The sequence below is a fragment of the Medicago sativa genome, chromosome 5, assembly GCF_051527215.1.
Source record: "Medicago sativa cultivar Bolivia chromosome 5, Bolivia_mono, whole genome shotgun sequence".
NCBI lineage: Eukaryota > Viridiplantae > Streptophyta > Magnoliopsida > Fabales > Fabaceae > Medicago > Medicago sativa.
Window position 1 is genome coordinate 49,264,163 of NC_140753.1, and position 20,843 is coordinate 49,285,005.

At 31.4% G+C, this 20,843-nt stretch overlaps 1 protein-coding gene across 1 annotated transcript; it reads right to left on the reverse strand.

Moving 5' to 3' along the window:
• Positions 1 to 16,290: 16,290 nt before the first annotated feature.
• Positions 16,291 to 19,070, reverse strand: LOC146922658 (putative trehalose-phosphate phosphatase C). Its single transcript, XM_085715475.1, has 10 exons — positions 18,646 to 19,070; positions 18,312 to 18,452; positions 18,146 to 18,217; positions 17,954 to 18,046; positions 17,804 to 17,863; positions 17,584 to 17,685; positions 17,252 to 17,399; positions 17,060 to 17,130; positions 16,825 to 16,917; positions 16,291 to 16,732 (listed from the first exon to the last, which is right to left on the reverse strand). Exons 1-10 carry the CDS (start codon positions 18,937 to 18,939, stop codon positions 16,667 to 16,669), a joined length of 1,140 nt encoding a protein of 379 aa, XP_085571601.1. The 5' UTR covers positions 18,940 to 19,070; the 3' UTR covers positions 16,291 to 16,666.
• Between the last annotated feature and the right edge of the window lie 1,773 nt (positions 19,071 to 20,843).

Genomic DNA, 20,843 nt, shown 5'->3' on the forward strand with positions numbered 1-20,843 from the left:
TTCAGACAAAAGTTGTATGAAAATTAGGAGAAAAATTATTTGAAATTAGACCTTTTATGCAGAAAGTTGCATGGAGAGTAAGTTTACCAACTCAATATTAAAGCGATGAAGAATGTTAAAAGTAAGGTAGCTAATGTAGTGTCATAATTGAGGTAGTCATATACTTGTATTTTTCTTTTCTTTCCCCTGTATGTGTCTTTGATACATGTATTTTCCTTGCCTTCTCTATTACACCTTGTTATGGGTACACATTTTTTCTATAAAATTTAGTATGTGGAATAAAAATGGTTATGTACTTGGTGTTATGCTCTTTGTTAATCTTCTGCACAAAATTTCCTCATTTTTTTTTTGTCTCTAAACACGCTAAAGAAAAATATTACCAGGACTAGAAAGGTTAATCTTTTCGTATGAACTTAAACAAAATTCTAAATATTTATAGTGGTCATTTACTTAACTAACCAAAACATAAATTGGAGTCACAACAAGAAATTATTGCTTTTGCATTTAGTGTGAATGGACATGTATTTTGTGTTAAAACTTAAATATACCCAACTAGTATTGACACCCGTGTCAATCACAGGCTAGAATTTTGTCATATTTGAGGGAGAGAATGCTGCGATGTATCAAGTGTCAGTTAGCAAAAATCTTATATGTAAGCCTTAAAGTCTTGGATGAAGATTTGGTGGTATCATTTTCACTTGTGTGGTTGCTATTTCTCCAAATTGTCGATCTACACCAGGGTAGGCTCCTCCAGAAATTCCAACGGTGGTATTACATCCCGATTCAATATTGTGGAGGAGCGGGAGTGGTTATTGGTAGTGGATTACGGACAAGGAGTTCCTGACACTTAATGGAGAGATGTTAATGTGTCAAGTGTGAGTTATATTTCCACGTTGTAAGCAAGATAGACGTGAGCAACATATAAGTGAGATTACTCATATACATAATGTCTTAAGACTTTGAAAGAAGATGTGATGTAAATCTCACTTGTGTGATTTCTCGTAGTCTAATGTGATAATACAAACTGATGTAGGCTCTGACGGAAGTTTGAATATCATGATGATTTGTTTTGTTAGTTTTGAGTTTATTTGGTTGATTTTTTATCTAAGTTTTTTGTTTTGAATGTTGTTCGCTTCCATGCAAAAAAAATTATTCAACCTCTATGTCATTTCAAATTCCTTCACTTTTTTAATGAGTCTAATATTTTGGAAGCACAATTACTTATTTTAAACTGAGTGGCATCTTTTAATGACTCTTACGGATAAATCACAATCCTTATTCTTTTCTCTTATCATTTCTCTCAAGTTCAAATTCATTTGGCATCTTCTTTCCTTTTCTAATTTACTTTATCTCTTATCCTGAAAGAATGAAACAAACAACCCTCTTTAAAATCGCTGCCAACCGATATTTTTTTACCATGTTGTGCCTCTGAACTTATGTGGCTATCCCACCATAACACAAACATATGAAGTCTCACATTCAAGGGAGGAATGTTTATGTATCATGTGTGAGTTAAACTTCTACATTGGTTGCAATAGTATATATTGAGTAACATATAAGCGAGATAAAAAATATACCAAATGTCTTAAGATTTTGGACGAAGATGTGATCTCAATCTCACTTGTAGGTTTCTCTTAGTCCAATGTAATGGTCCAACCCATTGTAGGCTCCCTCAAAAATCCAAACATTACGATGAAATGTTCTTTTAGTTTTTGAATTTTAATTTGCTTATTTTTTTATATCAAATATAAGTGTTTAGATGTCATTTTCTTTCACGCTTTTTTATCCAACCAATATTATATAAATTACCTTCACATTTTGGTATTTGGTTGAATCACTAAATCGAAAAATACATATGTGTTATGATGAGTAGAAAAAGTACATGATTATAAAACATTTTAAAATGATGTGCCTTTTTTTCAACCGAGTCTACTTTTTAACAGAGTTTATTTACTCTTAAATCTCCAACTCCTTTAATTAACCCATAAAATTATCAGTAACTTACTCTATTTCCAATACTTCTATGGACAAAACACTACTTTTTTTCATTCTTAATTTATTTTTTTTTCATTTCATGAAAGATTGGAACATTAACTTCCCTCCATGAAAACACCAGCAATCCATCTTTTTAACCATGTTGTGCCTCCTTTTAAGCTTATTTGACTGTCAACATATCACAGACGTATAAAATCTCACACTTAAGAGATATATATTAATGTGTCAATTGTGACTTAAAGTTCTACGTTTGACGTCAAAGTAGATGTTTAGAAACATATAAGATGACCAATACACCTAGCGTCTTAAGGATTAGGATGATGATGTGATGTCAATCACAATTGTGTGGTTTCTCTTAGCCTAATGTCATGATCCAACTCATTGTAGACCCCCTCATAACTCTGAATATTATGATTAACTGTTTCATTAGTTGTAGGATGTCAAATGTTTGATTTTTATATTAAATTTAAGTTTTTGGTTGTCGTTCGCTTTTGTGCAATATTTTTTAATCAATCTCCAATATATCAAATTTCTTCGCCTTTGGTATTTGGTGGAATTTAACCACAAAAGAATATTGATAGATTATGCTAAGTTGACAAAATACGTGCTTAGTAAACATTTTTAAATGTTGAATTTTTTAATCAAGTCTAATTTTTTGATTAATTAATTGCACAAAATCTTTAACTCCTTCAACAATTCCATAAAATCAACTACAACTCACTCCATTCCATATAACCTCATTGGCAAAACATACAATTTTTATTTTTTACCATTATAATTTCTCTCAATCTCAAATTTCTTTTTCATCTTATTTCTTTTTTAATTTCCTTTATCTCTTGTCATGAAGTAAAGGAAATTATAAAGAAAAATGTTTATTATAAAGATTTACCATTGTGAAATTTGCATATACCAAAAAAATAAATTTTAAATTAAACTACTAAAAAACTTATATTTTTGTGAGTGTAATATGAATCCAATCCAAATGTGAGCATTACCATTTCTAATAAAAAAATAATTGAGGGGAGTAGGATTTTATTTTTATTCACCGTTTTTTGTTATTATAAATTTTAGTTTGTTTATTAAAAATAGTAAATATCCACATTAGACCTTTTTAGAGGTAAAATTTACTTAATAGAGTTCAAAAAAATGGTCTCTTCAAAAAATGTATCTTTCTGTCAAAATAAAAAGGCAAATAGTTCTACTGTTTTACCCATCTTGTTTGAATCAAGGAAGGAAGGATGGCAGTACATTAATGTTTAGTAGGAATCCCTAGGTTAGTGAACTAACTCCAAGTTATTTTGTTAGCCTACTTTCCCAAATTATATCCACCATTAACCTAAGTCAAGTTATATCCCTCAAAGTGCTCTAAGTGTGTGAATAACTTTAACTTGACAGTCTATTTAGAATTGTTTCAAATTTATAGCAAGGTACATTCATGTGACGACTGGAGTGGGCAAATGTCGTGACCAGCCCTGTCGGCTTTAGGAGATACATACGTGTATCATAGAAAGGAGTATGGCTGAGAATATAGGTTCCTTTCACCAAGCCGGACCCGCTTGAGTGTACAGTGGTAAGTTAGTTGTTGCTCTGCAATAAATGTGATGAATGATTCTTAAGCACAACTCCCGGAAAGGTATGTTTTTCCTGAAAAAATGCAAATAATAATAAATTATGTTTTTCTTTTGTTACTTGAGGACAAGCAATAGTTTAAGTTTGGGGTTGTGATGACAAGTCATCTTACGTTATTCTTAACATGTTTTTCATTTATTTTTAGTAGGACTTAGCAGCAAAAAGGAGGAGTATTAGAACGATTGCCTATGATTTTGGACTTTGGTAATGTTTTCTATATTTGAGTCTGTAATTCTAGTTATCCCGAAACATAAGGGGGGTTTTGAAGTAATTCACGAAGAAATCATGCAAATCGACAAATCAAGAACATCCGAAGAATTGTGATGATTCAAGAAACAAGAATAAAGATTGAAGAGGCCTCAAAAGACTTACAAATGGGAGTAATTATGTTCTCAAAGTACCGAGGCAAGTTATTCGAAGACGAAGACCTAAAAACGATGGAAAATTGGAGATTGGGCTTGGAAGAGAGACAGAATGCGCCTAGGGCATGATTTAGCAAGCCATGCTCCTAGGCCATTTACCATGCGCCTAGGGCATGAAACTTGCTTCAGTCACATACGCCTAGGGCATTTTCTACTACTCTCCAATGGGTTAGGTTTCTAATATTCACAATGGGCCTAAAACTCTTACTAACAAATTCTCAAAAGTTACTAATCATTAATCCGCTAAACACTGAATAATTACCGTCTCTAAATAATTACCTCAACTCACTAGTAAATTAGTAAAAATAACTACTCTCACTAAAACATAAAAAATAACCTTCTGAATAAAATGCCTAATTTACATTTACTCGCCAAATACTCAAATTACCCCTTAGTCTTAAAATGACTAAAATACCCTTATAGGCCAAAAATTGACTAATTCCAAATCAAATACACACACAAAGACAAATAAACACATATAATAAATAAATAAATAAAATAATTCTAGATAAAAATAGGTTGTTACATTATGTGCTCGGTATGAGCAAGAAGGGGGGGCACTTGTGTGGAGAGGGGTGATGGGTCAGTGTGGTGGCACACTATAAGAAGTATTAGAGAGGGTGTGGGTCAAGTGGATGGTGGGTGGTTGAGAGATAATATTAGTCAGAGGGTGGGTAATGGGGATTTTACTCTATTTTGGGTAGATCCTTGGTTGGATAGTATGGCCCCTAAAGATAGTTATAGAAGATTATATGAGTTGGCAAACAATAAATTGGCGATTGTAAAGAATAGGTTTTCTATGGGGTGGGGAATGAATGGTGAGGCGTGGAAGTGGTGTAGGAGGCTATTTTCCTGGGAGGAAGAGTTGCTAATAGAGTGTGTGGGACGGCTAAAGTCAGTGGTTTTGCAGGTTGGTTCACCTGATCAGTGGATTTGGCATTTGCATTCTTCACATTGTTATTCAGTTAGCATCGCTTACAACAATTTGACAGATGTGGACATCAATCAACACCAAAATCCTCATCAATTTGTCTGGTTAAAGGTTGTTCCTCCAAAGGTCTCTATTTTTTCTTAGAGGCTTTTGCGCAGTAAGGGATAATTTATTGCATAGGAGAGTCATTTCAGCTAGTAAGCAAGGGTGCACGACGAATTGTGGTGTGAATGAGGATATTGACCATCTTTTTGTTAAATGTGATTTTTATGGCAAGCTATGGTATTTTATTTCTAGTTGGCTTGGTTTCTCTACTGCTTATAATGCCATGGTTCTGGAGCACATTTATCAGTTTGGTAGTTTAGGGGGTTTTTCGTATAAGGTTCAAAGCTTCCTAAATGTTATTTGGCTTTTTGTTGCTTGGATTATTTGGAAGGAACGTAACAAACATATTTTTCAAAGGAAGGGGGATAATTTACAGGCTCTTAGCGAAAGGGTAAAGCTTCAGTCGTATTGGTGGTTTAAGTCAAAATATGTTTTATTCGACTTTGACTATCAACTATGGAGGCTAAATCCTATCTTCTGTTAATTAACTGCAGTTGCCTAGCTTGTTTTGTTTGCTCTTCTTTTCTTTCAGATATTGTGTAGTATTTTGTGTCTTTCTCAAGCTTTTTTCGGTACAACTTGTGCTGAGATTGCTTGATTTAGTTTTTTAATATATCGATTTCTTTTGGCCTTTTCAAAGAAATGAAACTAAATTTTTTTATTTAATTTTTTTTGAAGGATTTTATTTAATTTTGCTGATTTTATATGAATGTGACCTAATAATTTTGATTTGAATATGTGCACATAAAAGACTTTCTCGAATTTGTCTTCCTCCCCTCCCTCGTAACAAGCCAAACAATTTATTTAGATATCTAAATCAATTTAGTTTAATCACTATTTTTAAAAATAAAATCACTATATACAAAATTATTATGCGAAGCTAGTTTATAACTTTGTGAGAGTTTTATTCCGTTAATGTATAAAGAAAATTATAGCCATATTCTACTTATTGTTGTAGGGGAATAGCCATACTTACTTGGACGAAATAATAAAATAAAAAATAAAAATTATTAAATGGTGTGGGACATGATTCGACATAAAAATTGTTATCAGATCAAATAAACTAACTCTACACTTGTTAGCGAAGAAGTTGAACATATATTTTGCTCATAAATCTTTCAAACCAACTTATCACATGCATATAGTTTGTTTACTACTTTACTATACATTATCTTAAACTTTTAAGAACTATATATTATCTTAAACTTAAATTACCCTATGCTTTTTTTAGAAATACTGGTTGGATGATGAATTGTAATTTGTAGTTGAAATTTTACTATATAGTTTAGCTAATCATTCTCTCGTTTATATACAACCACTTATTTAATCAACAACAGGGTAGAGGGCTAGATTCCAGCAACAATCCATTAATGAAGCTAAAAAAACAAGCAGCAGAATTTGCTCCCTCCAACACCAGCAACAATTCATATAATTTAGATACTACATTAATCCAATTACATCGATGCCAATTAGTAAGCTGTAACCAATAACACACATCATTAATTAATCAACACCTTATAAAGTTTCAAATATTTGTACAACATGTAATATTTTTATATAGACACACGACACATGTTTATTAATAAACTGCTCGAGTTTCTATGTGGGGACCAAATATTAGATCGATGTCCATAGGTAGAGAGTAGACACGTCTATGCATTGAAGTTCCATTATTGAGTATCTCTATGGCAAAATAGTGCATTACAGAACCATATGCTTTGTAGCATGCTAGCTACTAACTTCATTATTAAAGCAAACTATAGTACTTGAACTTGACTAATAATTATACTAGAACTTACCAGTTGTTGTTTGGTTTACAAGAATATTTTATCATGGGAAATGGGAGGCTTTTGTGAAAATCCAAATCAGATGTATTCATGATTTTAAATTGTAGTTGCCGTCGTGGTTATAATTACGCTGCAAACTTTTATATTGCGATAAAATGCAAAAAAATTATGGTCGATGTGGTCGAAATTGCATGCTAGTATATTATATGTTGGTGTAAAAGTTCCACATTGAATAAAATTAAAGTAAATGTTAAACAACATATAAGACAAGAGATCTATATACAAAATGTCTTAAGATTTTTGAGGAAGATGTTATGTTTGAATCATTTGTGTGATTGCTCGTAATTCCAATGTAATTATTCACAGATTTCCCTTAACAATGCTTAGTTGGTCCAAAACTTGTGCTATATCCAAGTTACTACTTGTAAGTTTGGATTGATGTTGTATTTGGACACAATCGCGTCGAAAACCACATCAACGTTGAAGCTTGATATATTAACTTCAGAATTTTCACGGCATTAGAGACGCGGTATTGGATTGGCAAACGCTTATCCAAACGGTATTAAAAGATAACTTTTTATGAAAGTTTGTAGAGACGTGGTATTGGATTGGCAAATGCTTATCCAAACGGTATTAAAAGATAACTTTTTATGAAAGTTTGTGTAATAAAGTGCATTGAAAATTGAAAACTTTAATATTTTTAAAGAATCATTACTAAATTTAGAATGCTTAAAGAATATTTCAGGGACATTCGTTAACAATACCCTAACCAAACCAAACACAGGCTACATTGATTTCTTACAAACTACACCTCTTCAGAATTATCCATCCGAGTGGAATCATGGTTGGTCTCCTAATACTATCCAAATGACAACCATACCCAAAAGGTTAGGGTTACAAACAATACCTCTTTTTAATGAAAGACCTTCTTTTTCTTCATTATATTGAGGGGTTACAATGTGTATTTTAATGAACAATCACACCCTAAAGGTCCACTTATTTTCATTTTGCCAGTTCTAATTTCAGGTGTATGTGCTTTAAAACAAGAAGGACACAACCGAAAGCCTTACAAAAATCATGAATGAGTACATGAGTGCAAATTGTCCAATTTAGGCATGATAAAAAAAGTGTAGAGAGGGTTCAGTCATACTATGTATTATAGGGTTTGCCTACTTTCTACCAATAATTGGGTCCTTCTTAAGAGTTTGGCTTAGTTTATTTCAGTTTAAGACACCAATGATGAACCCTGAATCTAATGGTAACCTACCTTTACACGTATGAAATTGAAGGGTCAGGGTTCCAAAGGCTTTGAAAAAAAGAAGCATGTTATATAATTTTTGGTGCCCCCATTAAGAATCCTTGTGACTTCTTTCAGTGGATTCCAACTCCTCTTTCAACCATTTATAAGATTCACCAACTAGTGGATTTCCCTTTCACAGACCTAACCATTTGAGAAAAAAAAATACTAACCATTAACTTAGAAGTTATAGATCTCTTGTATAGTATTAAAAAATTTACTATTTCTAGATACCACTTTGATGATATTTTTAATTTTTTTTTGATCGAGTTTGGCTCTGTCAAATCAAATCAGGGTGCCCAATGGTTTAGGACAATATCACTTTGTAAGCACATAATTAAAGACTCTTTATATAGGTTCAATATCCTAATTAAAAGAGATGTGGCTTTTAATTTTTTAATTGTTAATTGTAGGGATGTTAGGTATTAGGAATCAAGATCAACCTAAGTGCTTCTTTTAATTAATTAGTTACTTTATTGCACCAAATCTCAATTGATCTTTATTAGGATCTGCCTTAAATCTAAAATGATTTTATTAATATTAATATATGCATTAGATTTAGGCTCTACATGTTAGTCCTATTAAATCATATATTAAAATTAATCCTTGTGCCCATTTCCTTTTCCCATCTTTGTCCGACAAAAGGGTGAATATAGATGCCCCTGTATACGGGTTGGGAGGTAAAGGACCAAGGATATTTATGTACTTTGAAATTGGAACTATAATAATTGTAGTGTATATGATCTCTGTTTTTACCACCCTATGTTTGGTAATAGTGTGACCATCTTATTTAAGGATCAATCTTGACCATAGTCCTTATGGCATAAGGGTCGTTGGCTTTAATGGAAATGATTTTAAGGACTTTATGATTCAATAGTGATAGTGTGACAGTTTCATAATAGTGTAGGGACATCATTTTTTTTCATAAAAAATAAATTAGGTGACTTAAGTCCCAAACATTTATAAAGATTTGAGAAAGTATTCTTAAAAATTGTAGTTGAGTCTAACACAATCTCATAAAACCAGTTTGTGAGATGATGATTGCCCCCACTTATAATCACATTACGAGACCATCTCATATATGATGTTAGACTCTTAACACCCCCCCCCCCCCCCCCCCCCCCCCACGATGAGCACTATTGGACTTGGTTCGTGGACATAAATGGTGGGTGGCTGATAGAGCCAAACCGCAAGTGCACAGCCTATCGAAGTAATAGTAGTAAGGAGAGTATCGTTCCGCTAGGGAGTTGTTTAATTCAATTAACTTTAAAAGAATGATTAGAGGAGAAGAAAGTTTATAAAGAGGAGGTGTAGTTGCTGAAGGTAAATAACAATAATATAAAAGAGCCTTTGGGATTATTGGTTTGTCATAATAACAAATCTTTCACTAGACAATACTTTAACTTCTAATTCCATGGTTTACACCTTAATTTCTAAAGACCGGTTTCCCTTTAGCCCCTCATCTTTCCGATGAAAGTCCGGTGAGAGTTTACTTCTAGTAACCAAGCCTATTTCGCTGACTTGATTACTAGAAGATGCTTATAAGGATTGAAACTACTTGTGTCTCAATAATTGCAAAGACTATTTCGTTGCCTTTGCAATTATTGTCTAGATTCACTTGTTCCAACATCAAAGCTCCGCTCTCGCTTTATGAATTGATGTTTGGGATAATGGATTAATAATTATCAAACCATCCACTTTCGCTTCTACAGTTTGATAATGGTTAATCCATGTTAAAACGGTGAATCTAAATTAGAAATTATGGTTACATAGAATTAGGGTTAAAGCTTGGTTCGTTAGGATTATGTCATTAGACTTTCCTAACAATCTCAAGACAAAGAAGTCTACTCACTCATGTTCATCGTAGACATGGGGGAAGAAGAGAGAAAACAGTAAAGTAAATTGCAAGAAAGAAAGTAAAGAAAGTAAAGAACTTTATTGAAATAATTGTAGTGAATAATTCTAAATTAAGGTGAATGTTTATGATGGAGAGCTACTCTATTTATAGCTTTACAATTGACTTAAAAACTAAGCAACTATAAGGGCAAATCAGTAAAGCTGCAACAGGGTAACTTGGGCTTGAAGAAAAGCAGCAAAAGTGGCTTTGGAGGGTGGCACGGCCGTGCCACATGTTGGCACGGGCCGTGTCAAGCTTCTGACTTGGTAGAGACATATTTTTGTCTCGTATCTTCGTATTTTTGCACTGTATTTGCTCCAGTCCTCTTTCTTTTGCTCCAAGACACCTTCCACCATATATTCGTTCCTAAAATAAAATAAAAAGCAATTTAAAGTAAAATATTCAAAAAGGAAATAAATATGCAATAAAATAAAATAAAATCTAAATAAAACTAAACTAAATAAAGCATTAAAATGGTCTAATTTATGACTCATCAGTGGCCCGATAGCGGAAACCTGATAGCAGGTTGCCCAACGGATCTTGAAGTAGGCTCTGATACCATCTTAGAAGTTGTGGTTGGGCCTAACACAACCCCATAAAACCGGCTTGTGAGATGATGATTGCCACCACTTATAAACACATTGTCAGACCATCTCATATCCGATATATGACTCTTAACAAGTATAGTAACGAATTCCTCCGATCAACCACATAGTTTGAATCATGGTCTTTATGAGATCTGAATTGAATCTTTATTAACTATGTCGACTTACATCGTCGTGAATATCATCTTTTTGTTCGTAGATGAAATAACAAACATTACACAAAATTGACACACATTTTACATTTATATAGTCTTGAGTTCGAATCTAGATGAATGTGTTCAACCCAATAATATTGATGTTGTCAATTGTGCTAGACGTTACAGACGACACAAACATCATATCTTAATTTGGAGTATTTGGTGTTTTCAATTTCATAGGTTGTTATATTAGTAATGTAATTTTGTTAAAAACAAATAGTAATAATGTAATTAAAATGCATAATCCACGTAAGGAAAATGTGACCAACTAACAAAAGAGATGAATAAAATGATTAGAAGGAGCAATCAAAGGTTTCCGGCCACTTGTAGAATATGTATGCCCCCACCTAAAGTTTGAATTTATACCTTTGGAACAATTATTCCATATGTTAATTGAGAAAGACGTAAGGCAAAGCATGATCATTGATTGTTAAAAAACTTTGTATGTAAACACAACGTGCATTTGTCTCAAATGAATTTTGTGGCTGTTACAACACATGATGATGGTGACAAACTTATGACTTATTTGTCATTTTTCTCACAAGAAATCCACCCAACCATGATAGTCAAAACAAACTATAAAAACAAAATGTGAATGAACAAATAGATGGATACTCAATTCACATTCCATTTAGAATCTATTGATTGAAACCTGAGTAAAGAAGTCTCAAATTCAATGTCTTACGATTTTTAGTGAATATATATGATTTCCAAACCACTTGTGTAGTTGTTCTTATAGTCCAATATGACGATTCTCGTATTTGTTATGTTGCTCTCCATATTTAACCCGGTTATTAGAGCCAAATGTGAGTCAACTATAGGTAAGTAAAGAAGTTTCCATAGAGTCAAATACGGTACAAGTGTTTATGAATGGAAAAATTTATACTTAAGGTCAAAGGTTCTAGATGAATTAATGATTGACTCAAACTTGAAGGAGAACATTGTTGATGTCAAGTGTAAGTAAAGAAGATTTATATTGAATGAAAAATGTGAATACCAAACGATATATAATTACGTGAAACAAGCATGTAGTGTGTGTTTGGTTCAGCTTTGAATATAATTGATTCTGACAGAATTGATTCTGATAGAATTGATTCTGACAGAATTGATTATGAGAGAATTGATTTATGTTTGGATACAATTATGTAGAATTGATTAAACAAACTGATTTATGTTTGGATACAATTATGTAGAATTGCTTTTGAATGTATAATTACTAAAATAGACATAGCTAAAGGAGAATTGATAAAGAAGGAGAATTGATAAAGGGCAATAAAGGAAAATAATAGGTTGTAATAATAAAATATAATATTTACTGTTTATAATTGATTCTAGAAGAGCTAGAAGCTAGGATTTGTAGCTTCATGGAGAATTGCTTTTGGAGGATAAAAGCAATTCTGAAAAGCCAAACCAAACACGTTGTTTTTGGCTAGAATTGATTTTGGCACTGTAGAGAATTGCTTTTGGCTGGACAGAAGTTGAACCAAATAGGCCCGTAATTAATGTCTTAAGCTTTTAGATGAAAAATCTACAATATCTTAATCCCTCGATGTTTTAGACTCGCCTCACTTTGCAAATAGTTTGCACAATTGTTATTCATGGAGATTAAATAATCTTTAATTATGTTATGAATTATTAAATCAAGCCTAAATTGAAATACTAAAATGATATTCACAGCTTTGCGTCGTCTAATGGAAAAGACTAAATTTTCACATAAACTAATGTTTGAATCTCAACAGAAAAAAAGAAGGTATTCACATTTCGTGCTTATAAATAAAATTACCTCAAGCACAAGAAATCTATATGGAAAAAAAATATACTAAAATGATCATAAAATATAGTATCAAAATTATTGGGCCAATTATAGATAGCCATTCCATATTGAAGGAGTAATGCTGAAAGACCCACCTTGAATAATATGGCCAAATGATTTATTCTCGTATTGATAAAACAAATAGTAGTTTTAAAAAGAAGTTTCACTCATGAAAAAATCATGCAGAAAAATTTAGTGTTTCCAACTCAATTAGGCCACTCAAATAATTTGTATGAGTGTGCTGGGAAATGGTATGTCTTCTTAAAAAGACAAAGTTGCCAATTATTAAAGCACCCTACCATATTTCTTTTTGGGATAATTCCAAATGTGAACACACGCGTGCACTTCTAAACCAGTGAGTTCCATTTTAACCAACATGACATGAGAAAGAGTATCTTGACAACTGTCAAATGTCAATATATACAGCTGTTCCTACTTCTATGAAATATTTATCTGGCCCTAATTGTGGATATTAGGGTAAAGACACCAAGATCAAGATTTCATATGGTTTTGATTTTGTATTATTTTAAGGGTCTTGCTAACAAGTGTCTTAAGGGCATTGTTTAAGGAACCCAAAAAAAGAAACTATGTCTTGAAAATACAAGTCAAACACTTTTTAAAGTCATAATCGTACAATTTTCAATGCAAAAATTGCTACTTTTATATGCTTAAACAATGCCCTTAGAGCACTTGTTAGTATTTTCCTTATTTTAAACAGCAAAATTATACTCGATCGAAAAGTGTCCCATTTGGTTAATTTAAATTTTTTTTTTGAAAGAGAAATTATGAATTCCTTCAAAAAAAAAGAGAAATTATGAATAATATTCTTTTTTACTAATTATCTTAATTAAATATTGATGTATTCACCATTGTCGAAAAATTAAGATATTGACTTGAGAGTTATGATTATATAGTACTCCCTCGGATTTTATTTATAAGAAAAATTAACTTTTTAGATTCACTGAATAATGAATGTATTCGGTCTAAAATATAGACCATATACATCAAATATTTAATGAATCTAAACAATCAATTATTTTTTATAAATAAGACCGGATGGAGTATAAATTATAGAGTATATAATTGAATGTTTTTGTTTTTGATAATATTAATGAAAATTGAAAGATATATTTATTTTGAGATAAAATTTCTTTTTGCAAATGTGTGTGACATTTATATTTTGATTTTTTTTTTCAGAGCTTATGGAAAGCGAGAAATAATGTGATATTTCATCGGCATGAAATTAACTACAAACAACCCGGCAATTTGAGCAATGTGGGACTAGAAACAAACTACAACCAACTTCAACATCCATCTTCACGCCTAGCATGGGTCTGGGTCTGATTCCCACATTGCAATTCTTAACCCGACTCTAATATCATGTAAAATGGACGTGGATCTCATCCCAAAAGCTAGCTTAAAGAAACCTGAGCAATGTAAGACTAGAAACAAACTACAAACAACTTCAAAATCAACTTCAAAAAACTTACTTAAGAGTACAAAAGACATGTTAACCCAAAGAGTTATGTTATATGAACATCCAAAATTCAACAACTTTTGGACAACTAGAATAAAAATACATCAATTATAACTATTGATGTGACTATAAGAGAGAGAAACAACTAATTAAAAAATGATATAGTATCTATACAGTATAAATATACGATGTAGAACAACCAAAAGGTTGTCAATATATCATTTCTCTAACCGAAAATTAAAAGAATTTAAGCTTGAAGGGATTTACTCAACTAGAGATTCTAGTCAAATGAAAGCAATACATATAAGACTCACCACTTGCTCTACCTAAAAATCACCCGCAAGCTACAGGCTTTATGTGGTCCAAACCACATGTAGAAGGTTTTTGTGTATCTTTAGATTTCTTAATGTCTTAACCTTTACTTAATTTTGTCGAAAAGCCTTCTCTTAATTGGATGGTAGACCAATTAAGCTGGATTTATCGAGAACACTGATTTCCACATGTTTTTTCTCTATTTATAAATTGTATATATGTCATATGGAGTTGGTCAATTATACCAATAAACGAGCTTAAATAATTTATTCCAAGATCGAGGTCAAATTTATTACTAAAATTAACAAAAATAGTTAATTTACAAGAACAAGACCAAGAATTTATACTAGTTTATATCCAAATTGATCAACTAGCATTCCTTCATTGTGGGGCGTGCTCTAGGTAATAATATCATTGCAATGCTTAAATGCAATGTTAACCTTTTCTTGACAAATCAATGCTAGCATGCTAACTTAAACACACAAAAGAGGAAATTCGCTTATATTGTACTCTCCTATTTTCACTCCCAATTTTCATCAAGGGCGGTATTATTTATTTCATTTTTACTTTTTGACAAATAGTCAACATATCATTTGCCGTTCAAAAAAAAGTCAACATATCATTTATTTTAGATAGATGAAATGATAATAGTCATTTGAAAACTCATACATACAAATGAAGGAACCGTTGTTTAAACGCAACTTTTACTAAATTACTAAATTATCAAAAGGAATGACAATATAAAATTAAATGTTTTTTTTCAAGTTCCAATGAGTTTCTTTTTCCAGTTCCAAGGGAAAATGAGCTCTAGTAATCTGGAGTTCGGCCGTAAGTTAAGGATAGTCTAGCAAAGAATTGTTCCATCTAGGAATCAAACTCGAGTTCTTCTGAACGATACGTCTTTGGTGAAGTTAATTTACCATTTGGGTTGAATTGCTTGGTTAAAATTAAGTATGTTTTAGTCTCTTGAAAATGTACTAAACCGTAAATATAACAATAAAACATATATGTAAAGTTTTGAAGGATAAATTTTAATTTTAGCCTCAATTACAATAAAAAACATTTATGTATATTTGTTGGCCTTATAAAAAACACTTAACTATTATCTTTAATAAGTATCATCTTAACTCATATTTAATAAGTGTGAAGATTATATTTTGGTTTTAACTCTATGGTTGTTTGGAGGAAGTAGTAATTTGAAGTTTACGGGGTAAGTAAAATGTGACAAAAAATTGTTCTACCTAAAAATAGAATTTGAGTTCTTCATAAAAATTCATCATTTGATAAACCTCATCATTAGTGGATCATGAGTTATTTTTTTTGGGGGTGCCAAATTTTTATAGAATATATAGTAAACAATTTCAAGAAATTGTCCAAATTATTAATTGGCATAGTGATTTATTTTGCTCGAATGCAGCATGGGGGTGCGGGTTTGAATATCCACAAGAACATTTGTTATTTTTTTTTTTATAAAATATCATTTGTAATATGGTGGTAGTGTCGAACACGCGACCTATGGTACATTGACAAAACGCCTTTCCACCGCAAGAACCAAAAGTTAATAGTCATGTTTCATCTAATGTGGTATATATAGAAAATCTCGGGTGTCATGGTTTCCATGGGTCTTAAAGAAGATTCGCCACCGAATTTCATTAACTTTTTTTTTGTAATTTTGTTTAATTAATTTTATCTATAACAAATTCTCATATCTCTATATATTTTTATGGAAGGTCGTGAATCTTGTTTCTAGACTCATTATGTACTCATTTTGCACTCATGATTGTGTAGATCACCTTTTCAAAGTTGAATTATTTTGACAGAGCTTTTCAAGTTGAAATTGGCAATTTTCATTTTGAGTATTACATTTGCCACACGTACATTAAGTACAATAGAGAGTAGAGAGTAAGAAAGTTATAATGTCCCATATTGCAAATGAGGCATAAAACATCTGTCTTTCACTATCCGCATGCGCATGCAAACGTGTGAAAGATCAAGAATAGAATTATACATTGAAACAAGAAAAGGAAAAGAAGAAAAAGAGAATCTATTTGGACTTTCTCGTCCCTAAAAATTAAAATTATGGAACAATAAAATGTACTATTTCCTATTTTCAAACAAGGGATGCCATTTGAACTACCCCTTGACCAAATTCTTGGGTCGGTGTCAAATCCCTAAACTCATTTATAGATTCCTAGCTCTCTACAACTTGTGAGAACGAGAACTTGTTCTTTTCCAATCCACCAAATGCCGCAAAAATTGTCCAACCTATATACAAAAATTAAATGAAAATTACATCTTTGATTTTTATATAATTTTATATGAAAATATAAATAATGATTAATGCTTGAATGTCTTACCTCAGATGGATCTTGCAAAGTGTAAGAAGCATTAGTTTCTTTTGAAATTTTAGATACAAGAATCCCACACCCTTGGCCCCTATTGCGTAAAACCTATATTATTCATATCCAAATTGACAAGTTAGCATAGCATAATAATAAGAATAAAAATACAAATAATAATAAAAATGTTAATATATGTGGAATATCATAGCACAATAATTTTTATAAAGTTAGTAAGGTGACGACATTTTACCTTGAAAGCATCTTCATCGGTTCGATCGTCACCAATATAGATTGGAAATACATTCTTAGAATTTGCAAATCCTAGAAATTAAAAAATAAAATAAAATTAATTAACACATACATCTCATGAAATATTTGTACCAATTTATTAATGGAATTAATTCTCAAAGAAAGACAATATATTGTTGCATGAAAAACTTACCAAGTGACTCTAGCAAAAATTCAAGAGCCCTTCCCTTGTCCCATTTAATAGTTGGTCGAATTTCCAACACTTTTCTCCCTTGTGTTAGCTTTAGTTTTGGGTAATCATTCAGCACTAAGCTTACTTGTTCAGCCAATGGTGCCCAACTCTAAATAAAACAAAATGAATCCATGTTTTAGAAACTTCGTTATATAAAAAAAGTTAATTAAATATAAAGTACATACCCATCATCATTAACGTGTTTTATGCGTGTTCACTACGTGTGTTTACTTCCTAAGTATAGAAATACTTTAAATTAAATTTTGTAGAATTTTTGTGTTGACCATTGTTACCTTTTCGTCAACGTTGCGAAAATGTACAGACAAACAAAATTTGTTATTTTCCACCATAGCCCCTGGAACACACTTCGTTTTCTCCACCAAGATCTTATAAACCTGACCCAAATATAAAAATAAAATAAAATAAATTAGGCACAGGTAAAATCCCATACCTAATGGGAATGGTGTAACTAAAAAAATTTGGTGGTAATAATTAATTAAAAAAGCTACGAACCTCATTGATCATGGGCAAGAATTCACTAGCAGGCTGCAAAAGTACCTCATCATTATTACCCTGAAATAATAATAGATGAAATTAGTTAAAAAAACAGCAAAATATAATAATCTCCGTCGCAATAATTTGGATAGAGAAATTATTTCTCACTTTTTTAGTGCTTCTCCTATTTGTTGGACCCTTAATATCCATCCCATGGCTTCCAGCATAGTATAATTCAGCCAACCTTACAAAGCTAAATAGCTACAACACAATATTATAAAGAAAATCCAAATTAATTATATAGAAAAAAATTAAAAAATATACTAAAAATGATGAAATTATTTTATTAAAAAAATGTACCTTGTCTAAGCATCTTCCACTAACAATGGCTGTGGGAAAATGTCTTGCTATGTCCTTCAATGTCACTCTCATCTAATTCAATTAAAAAATAAATAAAAATTAGTTATATTTTATTAATTTTATAATATGAAACCAGAATCAAACGTTAGTGAAAAAAAAAGACAACCTTTTTACTCATGTAGGCTTTATCTGGATCTGCTACAATTGGGGAGAGAGTACCATCATAGTCAAGAAAAACTACAATCTGTTTCCCATTAGTATTGTACATTATTTGATTGAACATGTTCAAAGCAGAAGGATGGAAAAGCTGCAAATTACAGTTTAGAAAAGACAATACAGTCAAATCACTATAACCAACCGTAATCATAATTCTAACTTGCAATCGTCCTCATAAGTCACATTTGTCTGTACTGCTATATTACAGACAAATGTGGCCAACATAATTTAGAATCATAACTAGTCAAACAGTATTTTTTTGGTTTGTAAGTAATAAGGCTTACAGTCCAATGAGTTTGGTCACGATTTTCTGATTCGTGTCTGGTTCGAGTAGGAGAAGAAGCTCTCATGGAATCGATCCACGCGTTAACTTTAGTTGCTCCATTGTGATCATTATCATCTTCCAAAGGCTTAACGAGATTGTTTTTGTGCTGTCCCAAAAGCCCACCAAACAAAGCCATTAATTCAGACACTGATGTTCTTGGTAAAACATTAGAGTTTGAAATGGACATTGCTAACTCCATTAACCTCTCATTCACAATCACACGTGACTTTCCCAACATATTCTGGTTAGTCATTTTAAGATGAATATAATAATATGTAATAACAATAGCTTATGCTTAATTGTTATGAGAAATTGAGAAGAAGAAGAACAAAGAGAGAGGGAAAGATAGAGAAGAACAGAGAGATGAGTGTGTTATGTTTTGGTGGCTTCTTTCTCTATGCTTAACGTGGGTTTTATAGGGTAAGAAAAGTTTTTGAAGAAAAGGAAAAGGCAAAATAAAACAAAAGAAAAAAGAATAGGAAAAAAAAAAAAAAAAAAAGAAAAAGAATCATAGTTGCTTTTCACTCGTTGGTTGGTTTAGTAACGATTTAGTTTTGGGTATCTCTAGTCAATTTATAACTTCCGTTACACGGCATAAACCGACGAAAATACCACTTCTTTTTCTATTTATTTTGTCTTTGTACTTTACACAAACTAAAATTGGAGGAGGGGCCACATAATAATCTCACAAGAAGCTTCTTTATAGATTATCAATTTTTTCCATGTATTGAAATAGTTTTTGTATTTACAATTAGGAAGATTTTTTACACTATAAGGATTATTCCTCAATTTTGTAGTTCAATTTAGTTCTACTCGAATAAGCTTAACACCAACATTGAAGAATATCATAATGAGTTTTTTAATAATGGTGTTACGCTGATATGAGTAGAAGTAAACTGAATTACAATTTTTCAATCAGGAAGATTCTACAATTTTGTTTGAAGAATTGTAGTTCAGTTCAGTTCTATCCGGATCAACGTAAAACTAATATTGAAGAATATCATAATGGATTCTTCAATATTGGTGTTATGCTGATCCGAATAGAACTAAATTGAACTACAATTCTCTTTAATTAGAAAGATTCTTCAATATTTTGTTTGAAGAATTGTAGTTCAGTTCTACTCAGATTAGCGTAACATAAATATTGAAGAATATTCTTCAATATTGATGTTACGTTGATCCGAGGACTACAATTTTTCAATTGGGAAGATTCTTCAATTTTGTTTGAAGAATTGTAGTTTAGTGAGTAACCCAATATTGAAGAATCCATTATGATATTTTTTTAATTTGGAAAGAATGGCAATGAGGATTTGATACTTTGAGTTTGTTCAATTATTCTTTGAGTTTGTTCAATTAGTCTTAACCACTAACCTATTAGAAGGAGAAAATTAAAGCTATATGAACAGGATTTATTCAGATTCCTCAAAATATTAGACCAAATCAGCATTTACCATTTTATAGTTAATTACATGTGATATTCGTGTAAATTTATTTTATTGAATAGTCAGAGGAATCTACTCCATATACATTTCTTTACTACATAAATAGATTAAATTCTAGATAAAAGTAATCATACTTCAATCCAATTATCTTAGCCAGATTCTACCTAGATATCTAAAAAAATTAGATGGAGAACAAGAATATGAAGTTTCTAATTAACCAAATTAGAAATAGGGGTTTTCCTTGTGGTTTTAGTTAATCGAAGGAAAAACCGTAACAGAAAGGGAATTTCTCTCATATTGCCAGCAAGACTAGAAGAAGCACAAAATCTTGTTAAACTAGCTTCTGGAATAAGGAAAGACCACGTACGTTAACCAACTATAATAATTTATATTGTCGTGAACTTCATATGTGCGAGAATTGCCAGCCACATATATAATTTATATTTCCAATATGAATATGTATATGTTGGCAGATCTTATTTAATATAGTTTCATATATATAATATAAATTATATAATTTAGACTTTTGGTATCCTTGTTTTTGAGCTAGTATTTTAGAGTTAACTTCAAACTCATTTAATATGATATTAGAGTCGGGCAGGATGACAACGAGGAAATCGGACCCATAACACATCATAGACGTCATAGTGGGTAATATAATTGTTTTCTTGGGACTTACATTGTTGTGTTCAGAGTTGTTCGAATATATATTTGG

What these genes read in the sequence shown, in the direction of transcription:
- LOC146922658 (XM_085715475.1), bottom strand. Translation starts at nt 18,939, where the DNA reads ATGACTAACCAGAATATGTTGGGAAAGTCACGTGTGATTGTGAATGAG. An exon ending in GTGACCAAACTCATTGGACT is followed by an intron (nt 18,453 to 18,645) that starts GTAAGCCTTATT and finishes TGTAATTTGCAG; the next exon opens with CTTTTCCATCCTTCTGCTTT. An exon ending in CCGATGAAGATGCTTTCAAG is followed by an intron (nt 16,918 to 17,059) that starts GTAAAATGTCGT and finishes TGAATAATATAG; the next exon opens with GTTTTACGCAATAGGGGCCA.